General features: G+C 40.6%; 1 protein-coding gene across 2 annotated transcripts; it reads left to right on the forward strand.

Annotated features, from left to right (window-relative positions):
* Positions 1 to 2,921: 2,921 nt before the first annotated feature.
* On the forward strand, positions 2,922 to 26,617 carry DLGAP5 (DLG associated protein 5). 2 transcript variants are annotated; one of them, XM_074869157.1, is made up of 19 exons: positions 2,922 to 2,932; positions 6,084 to 6,331; positions 7,647 to 7,855; positions 8,319 to 8,411; positions 9,388 to 9,472; positions 11,575 to 11,676; positions 12,853 to 12,923; positions 14,568 to 14,863; positions 15,271 to 15,392; positions 15,475 to 15,604; positions 16,001 to 16,086; positions 16,687 to 16,847; positions 18,349 to 18,441; positions 20,396 to 20,615; positions 21,757 to 22,003; positions 22,343 to 22,400; positions 23,760 to 23,928; positions 24,271 to 24,314; positions 25,361 to 26,617. In XM_074869157.1, exons 2-19 carry the CDS (start codon positions 6,094 to 6,096, stop codon positions 25,481 to 25,483), a joined length of 2,547 nt encoding a protein of 848 aa, XP_074725258.1. In that variant the 5' UTR covers positions 2,922 to 2,932; positions 6,084 to 6,093; the 3' UTR covers positions 25,484 to 26,617. The 2 variants fall into 2 exon arrangements, with proteins under 2 accessions (XP_074725258.1, XP_074725257.1); XM_074869156.1 differs by lacking the exon at positions 2,922 to 2,932 and adding an exon at positions 3,744 to 3,881.
* The last annotated feature ends 1,236 nt before the right edge of the window (positions 26,618 to 27,853 follow it).

The raw sequence follows: 27,853 nt of genomic DNA on the forward strand, positions 1-27,853 counted from the left end.
AAGAGCAAGTTAGCGGATTTCCACCTAATGATCTCCTTGGTACAAAATGTATCCGATAATGACAGTTATATTGTCTAGAAATAGGTAAATTCAAATTGGTTCTCAAAGCTTCAATGGCTAAAATGTCAGCATATTACCATAAAACCATCAGGACTGTATGAGAATGGCAGGTTTAACCTTTCACGCGTGTATAATATCTGTACAGGATAATATATTTTATATTCATATATATAAAGTTTATATATTCATATTGCTTGTTTATCTCTTTTAAATGGTAATGTGTTTATTCCTCTTAACACAATAAAATCAGTAGCAATCAGGAATTTGGTTGAAAAACACCTGATTACCGTGTTTTATCTTAAAGTGACATTGCAATACTTCAAAATCATGGCATTATTCAAATACATCAAGACCCTTGTGGTGACCTAGATATTGTTAGTGGAAGGTGTCACTGCAGCGTGTTAAGGAAACCCATTCTGGCTTTAACCTAACTAGCTCAGGTGACAACCAGCAAAGGTGCACGGCAGAGCCTGAGCCTGCCAAGGACCCGTTAGGTACTCGGGTTACTAGTTGCCTTGAAGGGCGTACCGCTGCTTTATCACCGATGTTATTTGAGCTAGTCAGATTAAAGCCCTGGCTGTAGTGCAGCAACGCTTCTTAAATTCAATATCAACATCCACAGGAGTGGGAATTAGCAAATGCGCCAGTCTGGATGCTCCGAGGAGCAAACAAGTAGTGTTTCAGCATGAAGGAATCCTTCAGATGCAAGTTTGCAATTAAAAAAAAAAGATTTTTGGTTGGAACGAAGATGCTCCTAAACTCATTTTTTCCCTAAAACTTGTGGTTCAGCATGGCTCATATCATTGGACTGTATCCTGACGTCACAAGGTAGAACTGCTGAATGCCCACAAATTCCACTAATTTGGGAGAAAAAGGGGAGTAACAAAAATCAGCAAACACCGAGGACTGCATTGGATTGGAGTCTGTGGGGAGACTACAAATATGAATTCCTGTTGCTCTGGTGTTTAACTGGATCATTTTCATACCATTGGGGAACCTGGCAGCAGTCGATAACCTCCATACTTATTATCTTATAGTAAATCAATGATTTTAGGATTAGTCTGGATGTTTGAAGTTTGCAAATCTTTGCTGTCACCCCTGTCAATCTATACAAGGAACCAGGGGGTGACCTTTCTCTGACTCCTACAATCTTCCAGGCACAGAGCCGCTCTCCACTGATCCACGACTGATCGCTACTGTGGGCGACAGCTCTGCGCTCTGCCCGAATGGTCTTTAATCCACTTATTGCTGTCTTCATCCACTGTAATCCCTTCATATAAACATTTAGCGACATTTTACTGTCGTGCCGTATGGAGGTCCTACATTTTTAGGCTGTTTGTAAGTGAAAGAGCTCAAACAAGTGAATTCATGACAGTCCTTGATTAGGACTAAACTGTGATAAAGCTTTGCTTGTGTTTTTCTTCATTTGTATCTTTGTTTCCCCAAGACTCCCTAACTGTTTCCCTAGGCCTCTTTGTCTGTTTAGGTAAGATTAAGATGCTCGTTAGGCTTCCTACGTAAATCACTGATAACTGAGACTCAAGACCTTCAATGGACACTTGGACAGTTCCTGGAATGTGCAAAGTAAGATAGGAAGGACTCAAACAAAAGGATACAGAGACCCTGTAACGAGGAGGATGATTTTTGCTCATTTAGGAAGAAGACACCTGGACTTTACTTCACAGCGCATGCTCTGGAAAGAAGGTCAACTACCGAACACTGTGAGGAAGACTACTTACTTCTTCCCTCGACCACTGAAGACCCCCAATAGAACTTAGGACGTGTGCTCAACGGGGCGTCAATTTATGTAAATGCATTCCAAGAACTCCTTATCATAAGACAACCCTTCCCAGAAAATCTAATGAACATGCGTGATTTTTATGTATGTAAACTGATGTCCCTCACTAACTCGGGGGAGCCTTATGGTGGAGAATCCTCAGGGCGACCCCAGCGCTGCTAATAAAGAATACCTGCTTAACAGTAAAAAACTTTACTCTTGAGTCAGTGTCTTTGTTTCACAAGGTAAGGTTGTCCTCCGCTATTTACCATCACGCCTGCTGCTCAGCGGTTTCCTGGTTGGCAACACTCTTTTCTCAAATGCCGTCTACATTTTTGCAGTGCCACCAAGTGGCTGGTCTCTTCCTTAGCATTTTTGCATTTTAATTTTGCAGATTTTTCCTAAACAAACGCAGAACAAATTGCCGTGCAGATGGGAATCGGATTAAAAACAATCCAGCTCAGCAAACCGGAGGCACGATGCAAACACAGGAGAGAATATGGGGGCAGGAAAGGCTCGGCACAACCCCAGGCCACTTAAAGCCCATGTAAACGCGGCCGCGGTTCCTCAGGAAGCAGCACGGACAGGTCACTGAGGTACGGCCATACACCTGGAAGGGCGATGTGCGGCCCGCGGGTCCCTCACGCTGCCTCCAAGTCCCCGTGGGGCGTGAGGACGCCGCGGCCTGAGCCGTCCCCCGCCCGCAGCCAGGCAACCGCTCCGCCATCTTAGAGCAGCGCCCCCAGGGCGGGCGGGCGGGCCGCCAGGAGAAGGCCTCACCCCCACACGGCCCTCAGCGCCCAGCAGGACCCGCCTCCCGTACCCCACCGACCAATGAGCGGCAAGTGCGGAGGGGAAAAAAAAAATGCTCAGCGCAGCCAATGAGGATCAAGCATGGCGATCAGGGGCGACCAATAAACAGCCCGCTCCGGGATTTCGGTTCTGCCCACCAACGGTCGGCCGTGAGCGGGCCAATGAGAGCTTGAGGGCGGGCCGCGACTGGCCAATGAGCGTTGTCATGTGAGATTTGAAAGTGAGCCGAGGCGGGCCGCGCTGTGGGGGCTGAGGGGAGCGTGGCGTTGGGGGTCGGCACAGGTATGGCGGGGCTGGCGGCGCGGTTTTTTTTGGGGGTGGGGATGGGTCTTGTAAGGGGTCCCGGGGCGGGGGTGTTGTCCTGGGGTCCTGGCAGCGGTGTCCCTTCTGAGCTGCTCTGAGAACAGGGCGAGGCGGGACGGAGAAGGGGCTGAGGGGAAAAGCCTGTGGCGGCCCTTCAGAGCCGCCATGGGAAGCAGGGGACTGGAAGATGGTGTTCAGGAGGGGCCCCGTCTCGAAACCATTGAGTCTAGACTTTATTCAGCCCCTAAACTTGCGGGGTTCCCGCTTTAAAAGTAGCGATGTCTGCCCTTCCTGCTTTGTCGTTATTCAGGCTAAAAATGCTAACGGTGCACCTAAATGTTTTTCATATCCGTATTTTCATATCCTTGGGTTCTTGTGGTGTTGCTGATCAAAAGTGGCTCTTTTCCCTCTTTTTTTTTTTTTTTTAAGTCAATTCTCTAAATTTTCAACTTTAATTTTGGTAGTATGTGCTGGCTGGTCACAAATCTTTTCTTTTGTATAAGCCCTTTGTCACTTTCCTACTAGTAGTTTTTACTTGAGTTTATGACAACTTAAATTCCAGTTAATCTTTGAGACTCCTGTTTGGGCAAGGTACTACTCAGAAACCATAACCTGGAAAGAAAAGGAAACAGGTGTTTTTGTCCTAAGTTGATGTATGGCATGCTCAATGTCCTAAACGTTTTTAATGAGCCCAAGCAGGTCATGGGTAATCTATTGCTTTTGCTGACCTGGGATGCGAGTTGATAATACCTTTGTGGGAAGCTCTCTGTGTATCTCTGCTTATATTATGTCTTCTTCAAGTTTCAGATGAATTCTGCAGGATTACTTACTGAAATGTAGATGACTTGCTCTTGAGGCTTATTCAAGGGAGAAGGCCTTAAGTGGATTTATACTACAATAACTAGGAAAATATTGTTCAAAGTAGAAGGTAGAGCATAAAAAAAACCTTTAAATGTGTTAAGTATTTATCAGTGGTTAAGGCAAACGCAGCTTTCTGTAAGCTTGCTTGATAAATAACAATGTATATTCTGTGGGTATAGGTTATGTTACCTTCCATCAAGGCACTGATTTAAAAAGTGTGTGTGCACTTTGAAAGGATTGCTGTTGTACTTAAAGAACATGTTAAAGGTAAATTTAGGGAATTTGTCCTGAAAGTCCACAAAGGATGTGTATAGATACTTGGTGCTAGCTGCTGCCTTCAGGAATGATTTTCATCCACTAGGCTCAAAAAGCCTGCTTCTTCTAGGAGGTAGCTAGTAGAGATATATTCCCATTAACTGTTTTCTTCATGGCTTTCTGTAATACCGTGGGAATTACTAACAGGATCCATTCAGAGGTGATTATTGGAGATGCTCATGAATTAACCTTCCTTAACAACTTAAATGTAAAGGAAGGCAAGTATGACCTGTCAACTAGAGTAGAGTTAGTCTGATCATTTGCAATTATTATTAATTAACTGACATCTTTAATCAAATTCTGAAAGTTAGGACGTAAGATATTCACAAATCGGGTGGCACTGACATGCACCAGCACTTCCAGGATTATGTGGAAGAGATTCAGTCTCTGATTTGAGTGCTTTGAACTGAGTTTTGATTTTTTTTATTCCTTTTTGCTCATTTAACTTCCATTGACCATTTCATTCTCCTGCAGCACTGAATGTATTGAAAAAAAAAGATGCAAAATATACCCATTTAGACTTCTGATTCATACATTATCTCCAGCATCTATTCCAAGCACTCCCATATGGTTGTGCAGGTACTGCTGGTGCTGTGCAAGTTACTTGGTACATGAATGCTGCCATAATGTGGGACATAAGGAGCTGCCACTGCCAGCAGTGATGGTATCAAACAGACTTTGTATTCCTTCTTGTAATAGCTTAGATTCTCTCCTTGCTTGCTTTTTCCATAAGTATATACAGTTTAAGAGTATGTTGTTTATTTCTGTACTCTTTCTGTTTGTTTTGGTACTCTTCTGACATTGGGGTTTTCAGTTAGGCTGCTGGTGTTGTTTTTGGCTTTTGGTAGCAAATGGAGGGGGAGGGAATTGACTTTAAGAAATTCTGTACACCCATAGTCAAGGCTGATCGTTTCTGTCCAGTTCACTGATGATTCCTTTAGCCTGATCAAAGCTTGCTGTCTTGAAATTAAGAACCTTAGTAAATGACCAATTTACTGGTAAATGAATAACTGCTGGCTATTTAGTTTAGCTGTGTCACCCTCCTTACTGTAAAGCTGTTCTCTGTAAGTAATGGAGGATGAGATTTCTAACGCACCCTGTTTGAGGTGGCAGATGGAGTAAGGCCGATTGCAAGAACCGATCCTGACCTCTGGCCAGGAAGAAAGCATGAAATCCTCAACAAGACAGGCTGCAGGGGATGGAGCTTTTTACACTGCTGTTAGCACAGCATGTACAGACCAACCAACATTTCACAGAATCATCTCGGTTGGAAAAGCCCTTGAAGATCCTCCAGTCCAACCATGAACCTCACACTGACCGTTCCCAACTCCACCAGATCCCTCAGCACTGGGTCAACCCGACTCTTCAACCCCTCCAGGGATGGGGACTCCCCCCCTGCCCTGGGCAGCCCATTCCAATGCCTCACAACCCGTTCTGTAAAGATTAAGTTGCATTAAGTCTTCCTCAGGTTAAAAAAGTAGGGAGAAATCCTGCTTGAAATGAACGCTATTGTATTGCAGTTGCATCCTGGAAACTCGGTTGGGAAGTGTTGCTAAGTATTCTGCTGCATGACAAAAATGCCTTGCCATCAGATAGGGTATAATCTAAATGCTCAGTGGCAATGTTGCTTCCAAGTATTGTCCTACAACCTTGTCATTTACTTGCTTGTCTCCTTAACATGAAAAACATCTGTGTCGAAAACAGACCCTGGCAGTGACACAGTGTCCCCTACTAATTCTGTGTCAGACTTGTTGACTGCTTAACAAACTAGCCCCTTGAATGCATAAAATAAAGAAAAATAATGAAGAATCATTACTGAAATTGTCATTAGAGTTTTCTCTGGTACACATACAGAAACGAAGAACCTAGGGCTTTGTTTGGAACATGCAAACTAATGAAAAGGGCAAAACAAAATGTGACAGCTTTTTTCCTAATCATTATGATTTTTGTCTAGGGTCATCAAGATGGCTGCTACCTCCCAGTTTGCCAGTCGATACAAAAAGGATTTGAGTACAGAAACCCTCAGAACAAAAGTTGCACGCAGAAAATCAATGCTTCAGAAGGAGAACAGACACAAGTTGTTTGAAAAGGGCAGGCAGTTTGGATTGGCAGATGTCAATGTTCAGCTCTCAAAAGAGAGGGGAATTTCTCAACTCAACGAGACAAGTGAAATGTGCTCTCAAGAGAACAGTGTAAAACAGAGTAAGTAAAGACTTGTTATAAAGCTTTTTTTAAATTATTAAAAATGTCTTTAAGTAGCTTTAGTAACATTATCACAGGAACCTCACTGAAGTCAATGTTTTAATTTGAAGAAAAGGTTTAAGAATGTCTACCAGTTCTTCTAACTGTTAAGAAAATCAAGAAAAGCCTTAATACAGTTTTATCCTCCTCACTGCCCCGGTGATATGATTGAGGCTTTGCTCTGATTTGTCTGCAGCAGCTAAAGGAAGAATGCATTTTGCTATTAATAGTCAATGGGAAGTCTCTTAATGATTGCTTTGTCGTTGAAGTGAAAACCCCTGATCTAAACTCTCGTCTAACATATAACTGGTGTCTGTCATGTGCTTAAAGTATGCTTAGAAATGGGTAACTGTATATTGTAATTGGGTATATATAATTATAAATGGGTAGATGCATAGTATAATTTTATTTTTAAAATTGCTGGGTTTTGACAACTTATCTTTCCTCCCAGAAAATGGGGCCTGGATGTATACTGAATTCTGCCTCCCTGGCTCTCCTGGATGCTTATGGTCTAAGGAACTAAGTTAATCTTTAAAAATCTTAACAGATTTCTTTAGAAATGTTTTCACCTTCAGCATCTTGCTGGCAGAATATTATTGGAGGAAGGAGTGCAATCCCTATGTAATCATGTCAAATATGAAATTTAAGAAATTTTAATCTTGATTCTATTCAATAAATTTTAACTTCTAAGTAGATAAGAATTTTTCACATAGACATGTGATTCAAATTTGTCATTATTTTATGGTTTTATTCTTTCATATAACTTCTGCCTCATTTTATTCTCAGCCTAAGGCAGCCTTTGGTATCTAAAGCTGACCTAAACTTCAGCTTTCAATGACATTACAAGTGTTTGAATAGAGAAACTGGTAGAAATAAACTAAATAAGTAGTTAAACTGTTAACTTTAATACTAGTAACCTTGCAGGAACAGCCTGTACACTGTAAACTGGATATGAATTTACAGTATCCCTCAGGTGCAGATTTGGGGAAGTGCTTTTGTAAGTTGAAATTTGCCGCTGAATATGCTTTTAGTGGGAATGGTGAAAACAATTAAGAGAATCTAAGCTTTTAGCAAGCTAATAGATCACAGGTACTTGCACTGTAAGACTTTAATTGAAACTTGCAGACACAGATTCCAGACAGTCTTCTGCTCTTTGACTTAGTATGTCCCTCTTCTAGCTTGGAGAAGGTTTTTTTAAATTTCCTGACTTGCTTATTGTTGGCTTAAAAATATCTTCAAGGTTTTGTAATATGTCTGTCTTCCATCTTTGCTTTAGAACGACCCACAAATGCAGCCACCAAGAAGATTAATGAGCGCAAGGAAATGCTCCAGCGCTATAAAGAAGAAAAGGAACTTCGAAAACTGAGAGAGCAGAGAGAGAAAGCAAAAAAGGGTGTGTTTAAAGTTGGCTTATATAGACCAACTGCTCCTGGATTTCTTTCACTTGTACCTGAAGTTCCAGTGATAGTGAAGCCAAGAGAAAAGGTAATAAGAGTAATATTAAATACCTAAATTAAGTATATGCAGTATACTATATTCAACTTTATATTTGCATACAAAATTGTGTATGTTATGCCAAAGAAACAGTTTATTTTGTAAATAATTTATAAATATTTATTCTATAATAAGAAACAGTAATGGAGTAATTTGTCTCATTTTTTTAAAACAAAGCTGGAAATAGTACTAGCAATATGTTGATTTTTGTATTTATGAAAATGTTCTCAGTTCAAAAACTGGAATGATTCATCCACAAATGAAACAGCTAAGTCATTTTAGAACTGGTAACTTGTTCCTATTTAGTCCACTTGACTTTGAAAGTTTTTCAGATTACACACTTGACCCATTTTGCCCCAGCATGTTGCTTTTCACACTTAGGCTTCTTGCCCACTCTAACAGTGACAGGGGAAAAGGAGTATGTTAACTCTTGTCTCCTTGGGGATGTTTCCAGGCAGCTCCTGATTTCTCTGCGAGGATTACTCGTTCAAAGGCCAAGAACCAAGAAGAAAAAACTGTGATACCAACTGCATCTAAGCACTCTACGGTTTGTGTTTTATATAAACTTTAGTGAATATATTTAGAGAAAAGGATGCAATTATCCTTCAGACCATAACTTAGGGTTGTATGCTTACAAGTTGGGTGCTGTCTCTGAGGTGGCTTTCCTGGTGAGAAAGACAAATTAGATCAGAAAAGCTTTTGGCAAGCTGATAGACTGCAACGTGCTCAACTGAACTACAGAGAGTTTGATTAGGTCAGTGCAAACAGAAAAGTGCACAGATCTTCTGCATCAGTTTTTCAGTGCAAAATATTGTAGTCATCAGGGACTGCAAATACGAATAGAGGTAGCAGTGAGACTGAAGTTACGTACTTTGGTTTTGGCTTGGAGAACCAGTGCATCTGCCTTGAATGCAGAAAGTCTGTCATGAATGCAGATTATGAAGAGTCAGTTCATTCTTCACTCAAAAATCACTTCAATGTTAGCATATTTTTACTGTGAGTCTTGGCAGTCCCTTCTGCTATTACTTGTATAAAAAAAGTAGGTTTTGCTGAGGAATTTCACCAGCAGTAATCTGTAAAAAGCTATCTTTTGAATCTGGCAATTTTGCCTTACAAAACTTGAATGCGTTTGAACAATTTCCAGTCATAACTTTGCAAAGGGACAACTGAGTTAATATTGATTTTTTTTTTTTTTTCCTGAAAACTGAATTTTAAAGTAAGTAATGTGTACTCAGATGCGGCAGTATTTGTAACTAGATTGACAGTAAACTGAAACTTTCTGAAATATTTTTCTTCATTCTTTTTCTGACAAATCCTTGATTAGTTGGATAATGCATGTTAACACATGTCTAAACTGAGCTATTTTAGTTATCATTAATTTCTCTTTACTTTTTAAAGCCTTTTGTGCCAAATTATTTGACGATTTGTTTTACTGGAGCCTAGGATAGAAAGATGAGGAAAGAAATTAGCCTGCTTAATTTCTGGAAACTTGACACTTCACACAAAATTATCTTCTCTTGTAGGTATCTGCCAATGGACATAGTGTGCGCCCTACACAAGCAGGACGTAAACAGATGAGTACAGCCAAAGCGGCTGAAAAAGAGAAAGGTATGAAACTAGTATGATCCTTACATCTGAATCTGAAAGGATGTGGCTGTTTTGGGGGGTTTTTTGTTGTTTGGTTTTTTTTTTTCCCCTGGGTCAGTAGTTGTGACATTATGGAAAGGAGGCAAGGAACATCTCTGGGAGAGATCGCAGTACATTTTTAGGTGTAGGAAACAAGGAGGAGTTTTTAGGACGGCTGTTCCTACAAACTATGACAAGGGCAGCAGCTGGCAGATTATCAAACCTGTGGCTCTAGGTATCGCATAAACTCCTTGCCTCCAGGCTGGGGGAAATGGAATGCAGGATATGAGCCGTCCTGGTTACTGATTGTTCACCCGAGGAAAGGGAAAAGAAAAAGGTCAGTAGGCAGAATCGCATGACTGCAAGCAGCCTTAGCATCTGGGGCTGTGCAGAGCTTTCAGGGTGTCTTGAAGAAGAATTATCTGCTGTTACAGAAGAGCAAGTGGAAAGATGAAGAATAGCTGACAAGTAAAATGTGAATTTTCCTTGGTATTGTGAGTAGCCTGAAAAATAGCTGGTTGTAGGAGCTGTAAATATTTTCAGTGAAGTCTTTTTTCTGTCTGTACAGAAAATATGCTGCTGTCTGTGGTCTCTAAATGAAACTGCTTGTGTAACTCAGCATTGAGAAAGGTTTGTAAAAGGATAGCCTACTGGTAAAGCACATTAGCACGTAATGTTGGAGACAGGAGCCCAACCTTCTGATGCACACTAGAGCAACTGAGTAAATGTGTGATTGTCTTCTTCAGTAAATGACAAGTGCAATCTTAGGTTTTCATATTTTACAACAGCCCCTTCTGTATCTGTCACTTCCTATGTGACAGTTACATATATTTCTTAAGAAAACAACAACGAAAAAGAAACCAACCCATGACACCTTTAAGGGAGTAGAATGCTTTTGATTAGAAATTCTTCCCAACAGTAGTGATGTCCGGTGCCTTAAGTAGATAAGGTTAAGTCATGTGGAATATTGATGTTAATGCAAGATATTCACTAATTCAGAGTGAAATGACTTTCACGTCACTAACTTAATGAAATCAGCAAGCAGCAGACCTTTATTTAAATAAATTTCAGTAGTGCATTCAGTGAATACTGAAAAGGTGTTATCAGTGTTTGATATAACAATTAAAACATTTAATTTTTGAAAAATTGTTATCCACTAGACTTGATTATTCCTTCTGTGCTGAATCAAGAATATGCATTACATGTATTTAAACACTAGTATAAAAGTGTTGGGAAAGTGAATGTTTGGATAAATTAAATGGTGTAGTTAGTTATCTAGTATTTTCTTTCCCAACTTGTCATTCTAGCTTTCACAGAATTGCATCTTGATGTTAAAAACATGAATAGCATTAATGGTAACCAAGTGGGGCTACTAGATTTCAGGCAGATGTAGAAAGGGAGGGTATGAAATAAAGAACTCCTGTTAAATTTTTCTGTGCTGGAGAATGCTATCATTTTTGAAATATTAGAAACAGTATTAAATACAAAGATGAAAATTATTAAGGTGGGTAATAGAGTGCACGAACTTGTCATATTTTAGAAAATATTTCAGGGACAATTTGTCTTAAGAATACTTTGTTAAATTACATTAAATTCAATCATTAGAATACTTTGATATAATGACCAGGGCATCACTTTGTTACACGGATGGTTTGCTTAAGCTTCCAGCTGTGCAAATAACCACGGCAAGTTATGACTCTAGAAAGCTTCATCTGTAAAATGGGGATGATGTTGACTCTGATTGAAGGGAACGTTGAGAAGGGTTCTTTAAGCTTTGTACGTGGCATCTAGCACGCTGGTACCTTGATGCTCCTGGAGGTACTACTGTACAACAAACCCATCTTCCATCAGGATCCTTCAGAGCATTGCCGTGATGCCAAGGCTGAGCTGTGCTGTCCATGTTTAGCACTGCTTTGCACTGAACTGACAAAAAAAAACCCCAAAAACCAGACCCTGTTGATTCTGCTTGACTAATGCAACTGATAATTGCTAGGTTTTGATTTCTGCAAAATGTAAACTAGTTATATAATTTGAGTGCAGCTCCTTTTTAAGCTTCCAATCTCTGGAATTCATGTTTCTTACAGTGTTGCAGACTGCAACCCAGACAGCCTCAGATGTAAGAATCACCAGAGCAGCCGCCTCTGCAGCTAGGCAGGTGCTGAAAACAGCTACTGCTGCTACTGCTGGTAAGTGTGGTAGTGAATATAGCCCTGCTTGTGTAGCTGAAGTCTGATATATAAGTATTTGGAATAGTGTGCTGTAAAGAGATACCATCTAGTACTGGATAAGTGAGCACTGGAAACAGCATACGTATGTGTATATGCTGCTGTTAGACTCATTGTCAAATGATATACTAAGACAGCTCTGTTGTCTTTAAGATCTTGCTCAGGTGCTCTGTTGTGCTGTAGAGATATGTTATCAGCTTGTCCCGAACTGTCTTAACACACTACATTCTGCTGTGTAACTACCTCCCTTGAACAGATAAACTGTATGTAAATCATGCCAAATTGTCAGGTAAGAAAAGGACTATATCACTTAGACTCTCATATACACTATATCACTTAGACTCTCATCTGGAATTCTGTTGCAATATTTAAATCAAGATGTTGAAACCAACATTGGACAGTTTCCCATAAAATCTGTCAGTGTGGAGCATCAATATCCATATGGTAATTATAAACTGAAGGAACAAAACCAGAACTGGTAAAGATTTGCCAGTTTGGTGTACCACTGTTTAAGGACATGTGATTATTAAGTCTGGGATCAGGAACGCTCTGGAAGAGATGAGAGCCTGTGTTCTTCAGGTCAGGAATTTCTCTTTGTCCGCGTTTGCCTGTTTACTAGAACAGAGGAACATGATGAAGGGGGAATTTTCAGTATATGTTCTTGTTCTCAGGATATTCTCTAGAATGTTCTGCAGTGTCCCTTGTATTATATATGACGGAAGTTAACCCCTAGGCTGAAAGCACAGCTTTGCTAGTGTCAGTCTCAATTCACCAACAGGAATCATATGCCATATAGCAATTAAAAATCTGAACTCAAATTGGCTTGACAATATCTCTTCAGCCTTTAAGGAAATAAGGTGACTTTTATTTTTAGTATATGACATCATCTAAAGACTAATGACTTCATGAATCTGTTTTCCTTTCTAGGTGATATATCTCTTAATAGGCTGTTAGATCCTAGGCCAGGTTTTCTTTTGAATGAACTTCTGCAATTAGGTGTTTGCCCTCTAGCCACCTCCCACTCAAGAAACAAATCTCTCCCTGCCTTTAGCCACTGGACTTTTATGGCAATCTTTTGGGGAAAGATTATCTTAATCGGATGCCTCTGTGACCTTCGGGGCGTTTCTCTCATTCTAGGTAACCAGTCACAGAGAAAGACGGCAAATGTAGGAAAGCAGAAGAAAGCCATCAAACCTGACATCATGGAGGTAGGTCATTTAATATTTGAAATGGAAAAGCAATAAAACCAGTTTAAGATCCAATAACAGTGTAATTGTAGCTTAAATATACTTATGTTCAAGCACAGAAGTAGTAAGTTCACTAATCTAGATTTTGGGAAGAAGCTGTATGTATTTATATTGCCATATTTTTAAAATTAAGATCAAATTTAGTGCCTATATGGATGACTTACTAGTCAAGATCTGGACAATGATTTAAATTAAGACAGGAAGTTCTTACATGACATATCTCATGTCTGATGTTTTAACTAGTAAAAAAAAAAGGCCTGTTCTTCTGGTTTTATCTAGCATTTGTAATTTTTGTGCAGTTCATTCCTTTTTAAACATGCTCTGAATGTATCCTTTTCCTGCTCAGGTAATGATAAGAGACCTAGAAGCTAAGAAATAAATGCATTTTTAGGTTTTGAACCACAAAAAAATAAAGCTGAAAATGTTATTCTCTGCAAGGTAGACATGATTTATCATAATTAAAGACAGTCATTGTGGTTCTTAGTGTCACTGCTAGAAGAAAACTTTTCTGCCCCTGCATAGATTCAGCACTGTGAATTCATCGTAGCCCTCCAACGAGGCTCCCAAACAATTTGTGTAGGCATTTGTGTTCTGACAGTCCTGTGTGAGAACTATCAATGATTTTTCTCCTTCTTTGCACTCTGGTCTTCCCTCTCACCTTGTGTCTCCCTCACGCCTCCCATCTCTACTCCTGTTTCCATAACTGCAGCTGTGCTCTCGTATTGTCTTGAAACTGTTTCAGTCACGCACAAACACTGGCAGGAGGTAAAAGGCACTTGCATCTTCGCTTGGGTAAGTACCTCTTTGCAGGCAGGAGTTGGTTGGTGCTGCCAGTGGGTAAACTCTTGCTGTAACCTCAGTCATCTCGTTACAAGAAGTGTGTTAAAAGTTGAATTCAAGGCTTACATTCCAAGCAGGGCTGTCTAAAGTATAACAAGAATTTCATGGATTGAAGATGCATATTTTAGTGAAAAACAATCTCTTGGCTGGTTTGAGCTAACAGTATCTCAATATAGGTATCTCAGAAATGTGTTCTGTATGACTATCTGGTCACTCGTAGGAGTGTGACTTCAACTTATTAACTTTTTCCTCCTCTTTTAATGACATTCTGTGGTCCTAACTGCACTTGTCTTGGGCTGCATTCCTCAGCTATCAGCTTATTTTAGCTTATTCTTCAGTCTTTGGATTAGAGTATGTGTAGAAACTGTGATTATTCAAGAGGCCTAGTTGGATTTGGAGCCAGTAATTCTGCTCTCGAGATGCTTATCACCTTAAAGCATTTTTTTCTAGCAGTGAGAGCAAGCATTTGCTAATTTGAATTACTGTTTTGGTAGGTGAGGTGTTTTGCTACTTTAGCCCCTTCAGTGGATTGTTGCGTTCCTCGTAGTGAAGTGCCACCCCTGTTGCTAGAATGATTTGCAGGTGTCAAAACCCGTTGGGCCTGTTGGTAAATCATGACTTCTATACACTTATAGTATTGTAGAAAGCAACTTGCCTGAAACTCTTCCCTTCCAGATGGCTTTCAGACAGTCACCCATGCCTGTAGTAAACACTTAATTGATTTGATAATGGAGTTGTTTGCTTTGTCTGTTTGTGCTGTTCTAGATAATTCCTTCTAAACTTGAAGTGGATAAAAAAGCTCAGCTGGATCCAGCAATGAAAAGTTCTGCAGCTGATTCTAAACATTCAGTGTCAGTAGAACTTCAACAGGAACAAACCTCAGAGGAAAACAAAAACAATTCAGCTCCAGGGAGACCCAGAACACGCTCTTTTGCACCTCAAAACTTTGTGTTTCAGCCATTAAATGGATTAGCGACCTACAAAGTTACGCCCATGAGTCCTTCTAGGGCAAGTGCATTTTTGACACCTGTTGCCTTCTGGGATTTTTCTAAATCTCCAGTGTAAGTGTCTTTCTTCTAAGGGCCTAAAATGCAAGTGAACCTCTCTGTGATGACAGAGAAACCATCATCTTGCTATAGCGATTCCCTGTGTAACAAATTGTGATGTTGAAACACCTGATCTTCATGGTTGCTATCATTGCTTAAATGTGGACTTAATAACAACACCAGAGAAAACAATGTCATCCAGAATTCTGCCTATGCTTTAGAAGTAGAGCAGCTCCATATATTGGAGACTGTGCCATATATATCTCTGCACAGATTTATTCATTTCAATAGTATTTGCTTGAGTTCTCTAGCATTGTGTGTAGGATTGCCTTCTAGATTGTGCATTTCTGTATATTTGGCCATATTTGATGTCCGTTTCTCAGTGTCTCTTAACTCTAAATGTACTTTTTGTTTGTTTCCAGTAATATAACTGAAAAATCCAGTGAAACTGAGGCACAAGAGCCTAATTTAAAAAGTCAAGTTTCACGTGCTGATAAAGGCATTCAAGAACAGCAAACCACGACAAGTTTGAAAGAAGAAAAAGGTAGGAGGTTCACATTTAGTTTATTGTTCTAATGTTTCTAGGTTTTACTAGATTCTGAACAAATGCCTTTCGTATTTTTCAGCAAGTGAATCAGATGAGAAAACTTCCGTTCAGAGATCAAATGAAAGAATTCCTGTCTCTCCAGATACAACAGCACTTGAAATGAAGTCAGATGATGTAAGAGAGGAAGAGCACGGTGTGCCCTATTTCAGGTTTGTGTTCATCTCTTTTGCTTCCCTGTTGTCTGTTCGGAGGCCCTTCATCTGAGTGACGAGACATCTCGTGAAGATTAGTTTATGGTGGTTGGTGCCTGTCGGCAGTGACCTGAGTAGGCACGCATTCCTATCTCCCCTCTTGTGTTAGTGCAAGTAAAGAATATAGAATTTTGGAGACTTATACCTTGTCTTAAGGAACACAAGCTTGAAAGCTGTAGAATAAAAGTTGCATCTCAGCCAGTCAGCAAACTGAAATAATGTAATGGCCTCTGCTCAAAGACAGTGTAGCTTCTCTGAAAGCAGAAAGGTAGTAACCATGAACAGTCACAAGTAGTGACAGCAGTTAGAAAATTCTTCAAAAACATTATTTTTTCACTATGCCTTTATTTTTAGAAACATTCTTCGGTCTGAGACAGAGAGGCTGATGTCTCAGTGCCTCCAGTGGGATGGAAAATTTGAGCTGGATATTCCAGAGGATGGTAAGTCTAAACTGTAATAGGCACTAGAAGGGGTGTTATGGCAGCTGAAGGGGACAGAGGGAAGTACATGTATCTGACCATATTTGCAAAATAGCACTGTCTACAGCACTTAGTAAAAGTTGTGTTAGATAAAGTTTAGAGCTGTATCTGCCTCAAGACAAAGGCATGCTTTATCTCCTAATGCTAAAACTTATGTGTAGTACTTGACTTCATAGTGGCTGACAGTAAAGTGAGCAAAGTGCATATTAAAATAGCTTTTCTGTCGTCAGTTTAAAGTGTATTTAAATGTATGAACTTTAACCAAGCTGATTTTTTTTTAAAATAAAATTAGGTTTTAATGTAGAATAAGTGTCCTTGTCTGGGAAAATGAGATGACTTATCAATGTTTATCTTAAAGACTTAGAGATAATAACTTTTTTTGAAAGCAGCCAGTTTAGAGCAGTTCAGTGGATAGCTATACTTCATCTGAATCGTATTGCAGGCCTGCAATAGATGAACGATAAACAGATTCCAGGCTCTTTAAATACTTATTTAAATCAATTGTGAAATAATGGATTATTCTAAAATGAACTTCATTTATTGTTTTCTTGTTGCTATCAGCTAAAGATCTAATTCGCACCACAGTTGGTCAGACAAGGCTACTCATAGCAGAAAGGTTTAAACAGTTTGAAGGACTGGTGGATAATTGTGAATTTAAACGAGGGGAAAAAGAAACGACGTGTGCAGACTTGGATGGATTTTGGGATATGGTTAATTTTCAGGTATGTACTTGCATGTTAACCTACTAGAATAAAGTTGATGTTATTTACAAACAATGGATTGAAACTATTTATTTGTTTTTTGATTATTTGGATTCTGATTTTTTTTAATAAATGTAAAAAATGTAGGTCCTTGTTTAACACTTTCTGACAGTGAATAGTACCAGTTGGTATGCTATGATTTATAATTCATAGACGAGTTCATCTGTAGTGTCTTCTTGTGGGCTGTGTATTTTGTTTTTCTCTGGAATGAAGGCCTGTAGCCAAGTCTTATTCTGGTTAGGAGTGAGGATACAGTCACGATGTCTACCTGGACCAAAAGCTGGGAGCTTTTGGAAAATTTCTGGAGCTCACCTGAAAAATAGGGGTTCCATGCTTCAGTATGATAATAATGCAGAAACTACAATCACCTTATTTAGGGGTGAGCTTAGGTGGTAGAAAACATTCATCTCTCTTTCTCAGTTGATGCTTCCATTGGTTTCAGAATGAAATATAACATTCTAAATTATCAAAAGGGCTCTTGACAGTATTTGTAAATCAGATTCAACAAAGGTACTTGTAACTAGTTAAATTAAATGCAAAGATGGATTTATTGTTAAGGTCATAGTCATAGGTCTTGAATTCCCTCCAGAAAGCAGAAGGGATTGATCTGCTGCTTCAGAGATATTTGAAGGCAACTTTGTTAGAACCAGTAACTTGAAAAACAGTGTTTACCTATGCTTACTAGGTATCAGCTCAAGTTTCTCCTGAGCCTCCCCACCTTTTCCTTTAGATAAACTTCAAGTTACAGAATTGCTCACTCTGTCCCTGTTTGCATTTGGTTTTTGTTTGTGTCCTCTGAGTTTCAGGGAGGATGTAAAGGAGTTGTCACTTCAGTGACTGATCTGCTGTACGTAAATAAGCCTTGTGTGGCCTTACTAGCAAATGAGGCAAGTGCCTCCCTTACAGAGCCTGTTGTATTGAGCATCAGTCAGGGAGGAGGTGATGCTGCAGAGCTCGTTTGTCACGAGCAAGCAGGGATTGCGTCAGGAAGCTGTTCAGGCCAGCAGTTTAAAAGAGCAAACAAGCTTGCATGGTGTGTTTCCTACATAATGGAAGACTCGTGCTTGTTTGGATAAAGACTGTTATGCAATGTGTTCTTTTACATTCCTTAAATGTGACCATTGTCCAAGTGCTTAAGTTCAGTACAAGAACAGGTTGTAAACCAGCTCCTTCATTTTAGATGTTAGATCTTACTGAACAATTCCACGCTTCCCCTACTAACTACAGAAATGAGACCAGTCTTGTCACCTAATCTGAAGCTTGTGTATGGTAGTGTAACCTTCATGTCAACTGTATGAGAACATTGAATACTTTATATCAGTTGGTGGCTTAATTTGCTTCTGTATTTAAAGCAAAAGTACTTAAATGCATAACTATGCTTAAATTTTTATGAAACGCTGTTCTATTGTGAATCTACTAAGTCTTGAAAATTAAACTCGGACTTTTCTCGGCTTTCCAATAGATCAAAGATGTGAACAAAAAATTTGATAATCTGAAGAAGCTTCAAGACAATGAGTGGCAACCACTTGATGTCCCAACCAAAGCAATTGTCAAGGTATGAATAGCCCTTAAAGTGTGTCTCTCAAGGCATCGAGATGCAACAGAGTTATCTAGAATAACTAGTAAGCTGCTATTGCAGTAATGAATACTCTTCTTAAATGGAAGTTCGTTCTAAAGTCCTACTCATCTGTCTGCTTTAGATGTTAATGTGTAAAAATTCAGTGAAATTCCTCTCAAGATGCGCCCTTCTCCCTTGCATCTCTCAAGTGCACTTGTATTAGTTGCTGTTGGTAATGCTAGTTGCCTCTTTTGGCTCAGAAGATTAGAACTAAGAATTAACAATTGACTCTTTTGGAGTCGTTGGACTCTGTGCTAGTAAGGCAAATCTATTAAATTTAGAATAGAAATTTACCCTTAAGATGAAGAACACTGTCTGGGCTACTGGCGTTGGCACTAACTTGACTGAAAAGGAAACCACACAGAAGTTTGGCAGTGACTGACAGTTTTGAACAGTGAGTGCTAAATTATAATGGCGTCCCATTAAGACAGCACCATGGGTAGCATTAAACTAGTAGTTTAAGCACAGATGGATCTGACACTATCCAAAATAAGTTATTGCTTTAATAAAAGCTATTTTAACTACTCTTTGGTTTGGAATACGTAATTGCTTCTAATGACTGAACATCAGGTCATATTCACGTTGCCAAAACTGCATCCAGTTCCTTGAGACTGCTCAACTAATCACGAAAATCATGAGCTTCAACAAGGCCAAGTGCCAGGTCCTGCACTTGGGCCACAACAACCCCCTGCATGGCTACAGGCTTGGGGAGGTGTGGCTGGAGCTGTCTGGAAGAAAAGAATCTGGGGGTTCTAATTGACAAGCAGCTGAACAGGAGCCAGCAGTGTGCCCAGGTGGCCAAGAAAGCCAACGGCATCCTGGCTTGTATTAGAAATAGTGTGACCAGCAGAAGTAGGGAGGTGATAGTCCCCCTGTGCTCTGCACTGGTGAGGCCACACCTGGAGTATTGGGTCCAGTTTTGGGCACCTCAATACGAGAGAGATCTCAAGGTGCTGGAGTGAGTGCAGAGGAGGGCAACAAAGCTGGTGAAGGGCCTGGAGAATAAATCCTGTGAGGAGCGATTGAAGGAGCTGGGACTGTTGAGTGTGAGGAGGAGAAGGCTGAGGGGAGACCTCATCACTCTCTCCAGCTCCCTGAAAGGACATTGTAGAGAGGTTGGTGCTGGTCTCTCCTCACAGGTGATTAGTGACAGAACAAGAGAGAACGGCTTTAAACTGCAACAGGGGAGGTTCAGACTGGACATGAGGAACAAATGTTTCCCAGAAAGTGTGGTCAGACAGTGGAATAGGCTGCGCAGGGAGGGGGTGGAGTCACCATCCCTGGATGTGTTTAAGGGTCGTTGGATGAGATGCTGGGGGATGTGGTGTAGGGGAGAACTTTGTAGAGTAGGGCTGATGGTTGGACTCGATGATCCCAAGGGGCTTTTCCAACCTGAATGATTCTGTGAAAACGATATGAAGGTTGGTGAGAAACTCCAGGCACAGGAAACTGGAGGGAATGTAGTCTGTGTGAGCTGCTGGTAAATGTCAGAACCCTACAGATGGTACAAGACACAAAACTTCCTTTGAAAAATTGAAAGCCAGGAGAGTCTTCACTGGCTGACTGGTGTCTGTCCTGCAGTTACTTTATCTCCCTGCCACTAGGAGTCCCTGTATCCCACTGTTTTTAACTGGAGTTGTTAAAAAAAGTTGTGCTGAGTATTTCTGAACTGTAGACTCAGTAGGAAAAATCCTTAACATTGTCATCACAAACTAACCTTAATAGCTGAATGGCAGTCCAGGACATTCTGGAGATGAATGGGGACTTTGCCTCCAGCATGTCTCTTGCCTGTTGCGGTCTCTGTGTGTGACCAGCAGCTCTGTAGATGTTCATGTGCAATTGCTTCTGTCCGAAGCTTCCAGATGTGACCGAGACTTTCTTACCATTTCAGAAGACGACTATTCCAAATGGGGTGTCCAAACCAAAGCTGGGAGCAGCTGGAAGAACTGCTGCCCGAAACCGGCTCGCTGCTGTAAAAGCAGCTATGAGGGCTAAAATGAATCATGACGGTGCTGCTGATGGTCCACATCAGGAGAAGCTGCCAGAAGTAGAAACAGTGGTTTTTGAAGCAGGATTTTTCAGAATTGAAAGCCCTGTGAAAACCTTTCCAGGTGGGTGAAGCTTAATCATGATTTCTGTGACCTGAAAGTACTGAAGAGAGTTTAACCAGTTGCACTGGGGAGAAGAATGATGATGTTTATACTGGATACAACTTCAGTACCGGACACAATATTTAACTAGTGGTTAATTACATCAGGGGTCCAAAGGAAACCGTTCTGCATGAATGTACTGGTTTGAGTGATTATGGCAACATGAAATCACTGCTCAGACAGAGGTAAAAGCAGTTGCTTCATGTTTTTTCAGCACGTGTTTAACAATGAAGTTTTTAATCTGAGTGTTCCCAGACTTAGTTGATGAACCTGTTCATCAAAGTCAATGCAGGCTAATGTCCTCTATTTGTACCACAGGAATTGGATTTTTTTTTTAAACTAAATCTCTTGCAGTGCTGCCTTTAAAGCTGCAAAAAAAGTATACTCTTAATCTGTATTCATACTCCACAAGATTGTAACATATTCCAGTCTGTTATAAAAGCTGTTTAATAGGTTTTCTGAGCAGATGCTCAAAATACAACTTTATTTTCAGTATCTGTCTTATCACAATCTATGTGAAGCCAGTATTTTCAGTAATCCTTGATTCTTTGGGAACCATTCTGCTTCTCTCTTATTTCTAGCTCATAAATTGACTTTGAATTTCCCAGTAGATCTCTTTCCTCATCTCAAGACTAGCAATTTTTTCATATGCCTCTTGTTAGTAGAGAAGACCTTCTGAAAAGCTTTGAGCATCGCTGGGTTTAAGCAAGCTCTAGCAGAGAATCTGTTATAAAAAATCGATTCTGAATCTGTCTTCTTCATTCTATTAAAATTACCTACTGTGAAAGATGGAAATTAATGACAGCTTTCACCAGATGGACTTGTTAAGAACAGCAAGTCTCATTATTTCAGGTTCTTAGTGAAGGGATAGTCATTACTAAGTCACTTAGCTGGAGTTAAAGTAGTTTTGTACTTACTGACCTACTCTTGTCAGCTTTTTTCAATTTCTTCTTTCAGTGTATATAAGATTTCAATGTAATATTTGTATAAGACAATTCACCAAGCAGAAAACAACAGTGTTCCTAGCTAGAATCCAAGCAAACATTTAATTTCATCTTCTGGAAACTGCTGTAGTAATGAAACATTAAACACACTTTTTCAGGTTTGCTTTCAAAGACACCTCTTGGATCTTCCCCACGCACTTCTGGAAAACTGGCCACCCCAAGATCATCCAGTAGAGCTTTGCTTCGGAGCATCCCTTCTGTTCTTCATAACCCTGAGGATACAACTGCAAAACAAACACCAGTGCTCAAAGGCTTCCACCCAGCACAAAATTTGGAAATGCACCAATTTCCCACTGGAAAAACTCCCTTACTGGAAGAACTTCCTGGTGGTTTTCTTGAACAAAGGTAGACAAGTTAAGGCAGCTTTTAATTAACTTTGTACAAACAATTTTATAGTTTTAACTGAAAGAATTAATATAATACCCATTAAATGTTACCTTCCAATTTAGCAGTGGTAAAGGTTGCAAAGTCCTTGTGACTTTTCCTTCCCTCAAGCAAATACTCAGAGCTTTGCCCAAATCTAATCTCACTGCTGAGGTAGAAGTTTGTTTTTTGCCCAGAAAATTTGATAGAGTTGACCAGCGCCAAACAAGCATAACTGCAGAATTGTAAGGTTGGTTGGGTAAGTCGAAAGGTGATTGAAGATGATTGAGAAGAATGAAAACATTTTGGTTTCTCTTTCAGTGTTTCTGCAGTTGAACAACACCACTGTCCTGCTGCTGGCACAGCAGAGGGGACTGAGGTAAGTCATGCACAGTTCACGTGCAAAAAAAATAAACTTTATTAGCCCCAGACACTTGGATTTCTGATCAAATCCTCATCGAGATACCTTCTGTATTCCTCAGGCTGGTGCTTTTTCCGTCTCAGTGTGGACATAGGTGGCGACTGCTGCAGTTTGGGGACCTTGTCCAGCTCTCTGGGAGCCACCTTTTGTTGGCTGCTGTATGATGACACTTGCCGCTTGGGCAAGCAATGTTCCTTGAATCCACTACCTGTTTTCTGGTGTGATTTTTTTTTTTTTTTTCTTTTTTTAAATGTTTTTGCATTTGGGCACCATGACTAAAGGCAACAGTGGTATTTAGCCCTCTGGGTCCTCATGCTGCTGTAGCAGAGCACTGGGCTGTTTAAAGTTTATTGTATATTGTTTAAATTTATAGCAAGAGCAGTGTTACTAATACCAGTATCAGAGTTCAGAAGTCCATGCCCTGAAAATGTCTGAGGACCTGGTGACTTGCCTACATTTAAGTAGCCTTAAAAAACAAGGAATGCTGACTTCATAGTTTAGATAATACTGTGCTACTCAGTGAAGGCCAGTGCTTTGCAGTTAATCATCCTTCAGTACCTTTCATTGGAAAAGAAGTATCTTGATTTTATTTATTACTGTTTAGATCTGTGCATGACTACAGCAGTTCCCGCCCCCACACACACCTTGTGTGTGTATATATTTTTTTTCTTTTTAAATCTTGATTACTAATTTGTTCTTATGCCTTTTACTTCAACCTTTCCCTATCAAATGAGAAATCACTTGTTGGTGATGTCGCTCTCTGAGGAAAACTGTGGTAATCTTTAACTTTCATTGTTGCTGATCGGTTTTTCTTCAGGTAAAGTCTCCTCAGAAGAGAACATCCTCAGAATGTTTTGGGAAGTTGAAGCTGAAGTTCAAAATCTTCCATGTGGAAGAACTTCCTTTATACTAAGAGATTATCAAGCTTACAATGGTGTTTGGGAAATAGTTCATGTGTTAAGCTGCGAGCCTTGTCCTGCCTGTGCTTTGTACTGTGCCTGGAGTTAAAATCTGTCTCTCCTGAATTGTCCATAAAAACTACAGATTAGGTGTATGGACTTGGTGTGACATGACAGGAACATGCTGCTTGCTGTAAATGCAGATCCCTTGAATGTCCTGGCTACTTTTTCACCTTCATGCTTTCTGCATCAAAAGCTGGCAAACTTTCTTTTATTGCAGACAAAACAGAAAATAAGAAAGCTTCCTCATGTCATCGGTGCTGCCTCATGTCTGATTTCACTGATGCTTTCCTTTTGGCTACTGCAGACATCTTAGCGTCTCAGAGAGCATGGAACAGTTAAAATTCCTCTTTTCCAGGTGCTGGAAAATTCTAGCAGTGAATTAAAAGTAACGGATGACATGGAAGAGATGGAACTATCTGCTGCAGAACAACAAGGACAAGATATTGTCATGTGCAGCCCAGAGAAGGAGACCTGCCCAGAAACTAACTTTAATCACTCTGGAGAACCAAAAATACATCCAACAGGTGCCTATCTTAAAGCTGCTTAGTACAGTTTGTGTGGTATTGCTGGGGCCTTATGTTTATTCTAAAGTTTTATGGAGGTCTAAATATTACTCTTTGAAATCGCTGTCATTGTAGCCTGGTTAATCTCTGTATGCTGTTAGCAAAACCTCCTTTAGTAGGACTTGCACGTGAGCAAACAGTGCCCCTTGGGCTTTTCTGTAGAGTTTCCATGTGATATGTGAAGGAGAAAGCTAATGTAAAAGGCTTCAAGTAGAAGTAAATACAGTTTAGGGTTTGGTTTTTTCAGTAAATGCAGAAAACAATACCTGTTTTTCAAAAAATTGAAATATTCTTGTTTTTCAGATGTTTCATGTAGTGATTTGACATCCATTGGCAGAAATCCTTTGGTAAGTTGACCTTCAGGTTTATTTGACTAAGACAATCAGCCTGTTACAGTACTGTTAAGCTTTCCTACAGAATCACTTACTGCACGAAGTAAACTAAACTCTGCAAGATGTTATCAAGCCGGTTCATATAACTTACTTTAAATACAAGCCACGATTCCTGTCTCCCTGCTCAGGCTCACACTGTTATTCCTCACGAGTGTAGGATGAATTGAGACATCTTCATTGAAATAGAAGAATGTCTGATTCTTAACAGATTGATCCTTTAAATAATATTTCTTGTGGATTTTCTTGTATTTACCAACATAATGAAAGGCCTGGTCTTTTTCCTCCACTTCCTTGGAATTTTTCAGGTCTGTCCCATCCCTTTTTTTATAGCTTTAACTTGTAGAGCTGGAAGTAAGATTTAACAGGGAAAAGCAGGTGTGCAAAAACTTTCAAATTGTTAAAAGAATTTGGATGTAGAGTTTCTTGGGTCTTGTGAAAAAGCCTTTTTAAAATATGGATTACTTACTTAGTGATGAGCGTCTTCAAAATGGACCACATATCCACTTCTTATTTTATTTCTGGAAACAAGCTTGCAAAATGTCTGTTGGGAGAGCCACAGTATTTACAGTGGTACATGATTTTGACCTGCAGCCATTGCTTTGAAAGAGTATCTTACATAAGCAAGCACATTTTAGTATACTTGCATCTACTGAATCGCTGCAGGCTTCAGCTCTGCCCCCCAGATCGGTGCTTTGCTTATTCTAAAGCTGCGGTGTGTCCGCAGAACTGAGTGAGAGGCAGGAGAATTGCACGCTCCTCCTGTCCCCTTGTCAAGAGCATTTTCTGCTAGTTTTTGTCCCACAAAAGTGAAGCAGGCAGGCACCTACAATACCTAAGCAGTTGCCCGACAGTAATTACCGTTGGTCTGGTGGTGAGACAGATGTCGTTAGAGAAAGGGGAATTTGCCATTAGCTGCTTTTGTGTGTCATCCCAGTGCTGTTTTGCAGAGCAGATAACTGTTCCTCAAACAAATACTTCACACTCTGATCTCTCCCCCGCAGCCCATGCTGGATGCTGAGCTTCCCTTCACTCCAGTCAAGAGCAAAGCCCAGAAGTTTGCAGCAGCTGAAGCATTCAGTGACCTTATTGTATTTTCTCCCCTTTCTCCTTCTGGGGAGAAATGAAGAGTGACTTGAAATTCAAAATGTGTAAATTATATTAACAAAAAACCCACGGAGGATATCTGGAATACACTGCTACCCTGGAACTGTGTTCTGAATGAATGAATACCTTTATTATTTTGTAGTGGAGCTTATTAAAATATTTTGTAACTTTATGGGGCAGTTGTGCACTGCACTAATGTACTGCTGTACATTAGTAGCAGGGTGTTTGGTTATACCTGCTATATCCAGATTGCGTATTTTAACTACAGCCTGAAATATTTTTATTTTTGTATAATTTCATGGTTTTCCTGTCTACTCCAAGTTGTAAAACTATTCCTCTTTAAGCTTTTCTGTCCTGACCTTACCACAGGAATTATTATTAGAAGGTGCCTCCCAGAGTAGCTGTACCTGTGCACTGTTTCTGATGCAGGGCACCTCTGGGGACACAGCTGGGCCTGCTGCCTCCCCCAGAGCACGGTTCCATACTCGGTGCTGCCATCAGGGGCCTGTTGCACCCTTAGGCTCTGGCATTCTGTGCATTAACAACTGCTAATTGGCATCTGCTCGGGATTTGATGCAGGCCATTCTTTCCTGTGCTGGGTGTTTAACAACCACTTGCTTTGTTAATAGTAGAAACTATCTCAGAACAAGGATTTCTGAGTCAGATAATATCTTTTCCTGGCAGCGTATTAAAATAGGGCATTGATTATTATTTCCTTCAAGGACACAGTTATCTGTTGAGTATCTTGAGCCAAACTCTATTCTCTCTGCTTTTTCATGTGAAAATCTCTCAGCCTCTTTGAACACTTGACTTGTAAACCTCAGCCTCTTCTCACATCTTGTTCCTTATGCATTCTCTTGTCTGGACTGTAATATATTTATTCACAAGAGCACACCAGTTATACTCTATATTTGAGTAATAGTATTAGAGTACTTCTAGTTGCTATATTTTTAAGTGATACCTAACTGGGCTGCTTCTTGTAATGGTGACCTTGGTGTAATACACACATTCTTCCACTAGCCTTTATTTTAAAGCAAAAACAATTCAAATCCCTCAGCAGCAAGTGTTGCCACTACAGCTGGGGGAGCTCGTCTGACGAAGTTTTAACCTGGAAGCTGTGTACTGATTACACTGAAATAAATAGAGGAAGCTGATGTGATTTGGTGTTACTGTGCTGGAACCAACATCCTCCTTCCTAAACTCCAGTTATACGGATAGTTTCAAAGAGAGCAGGCACATCTTAATGATGTGCCTTCTCTGTTCAGTCAATGCTGTGCTCCGAGTGCTGGTGACGAGGGATTTCTGACATCTGCTGTGTACCCTTAAGCCAGTGTTAGCGGTGTGCTGGTCTAGGCTACTGCATCTGCTGGAAATTTCAACCTTGTGCTTGTTGGGACGTGACATCTCCAAGTATAAATGACACAACTGTTATAAAAGAGTATGAGACAGAGATCCTTGAAAACTTCAGTCCTGGCTATTGCGCTGTTCTTGTTTTGCAGACGAGACCAGGAGAATGACTCACAGAGAAGGGAACATACTTTACTCTTTTTTTTTTTTTTTTTTTACCATTCTGACTCATGAGGTGAACTTGCCAATAAACCTCCCCACCCTTAAAACCAGTCTTGACTCACACAGAAGTGATGAGGGGAGAGAAGCAGGAGGCTCGTGACCCCTTCCACGGAGCACGTAGCGCTTGTATAAATCGGATCTCCCTTGTCAGGGAAGCACGCTCAGGACCCCCAAAGGGATAGAACAGGCCTTTAAAATGAAGGAGAGGGGTAGCTTTTCTAGCTGTGGTCTGGGAGAGAGATTTTGCTGCTTCCAGCTCCAAACCCCCTCGTGAAACACCTCATTCTAGTCAGGATCAGACTCGAGTTTTCCAGTGTTTCCTGGTGGACAGAATCAGTGAGGCAACGCAGTTGTGAATTACGGATGACCCATTCGCAGCCTGATCGCCCCCCTCCTCCTCCCCTGGGGGAGCTTCAGTCCTTCACTGTGCTATTTTGAGTCCTTTCATGAAAAAGGAATGACTGCTCTACCTAGCAGACTGAGGCTAAACATACCAAGTTCCTACCTGCTGCCTCTACTTAGAGAAGATGGGGTTGGCGGTTGCTGCCCCCATTTGCAGGACCAGCAGCAGGATGCTGCGGCTGCTTTCCCAATTGGGCAACGAAGCTGGTGCAGGGTCTGGAGCACAGGTCTGATGGGGAGCGGCTGAGGGAACTGGGGGGGTTTAGTCTGGAGAAGAGGAGGCTGAGAGGAGACCTCATGGCCCTCTACAACTCCCTGAAAGGAGGGTGCAGAGAGGGGGGATGAGTCTCTTGAGCCAAGGAACAAGCGCCAGGACAAGAGGGAATGGCCTCAAGCTGCGCCAGGGCAGGGTCAGACTG

This window comes from Strix uralensis, chromosome 4 (genome assembly GCF_047716275.1).
Source record: "Strix uralensis isolate ZFMK-TIS-50842 chromosome 4, bStrUra1, whole genome shotgun sequence".
Classification (NCBI taxonomy): Eukaryota; Metazoa; Chordata; class Aves; order Strigiformes; family Strigidae; genus Strix; species Strix uralensis.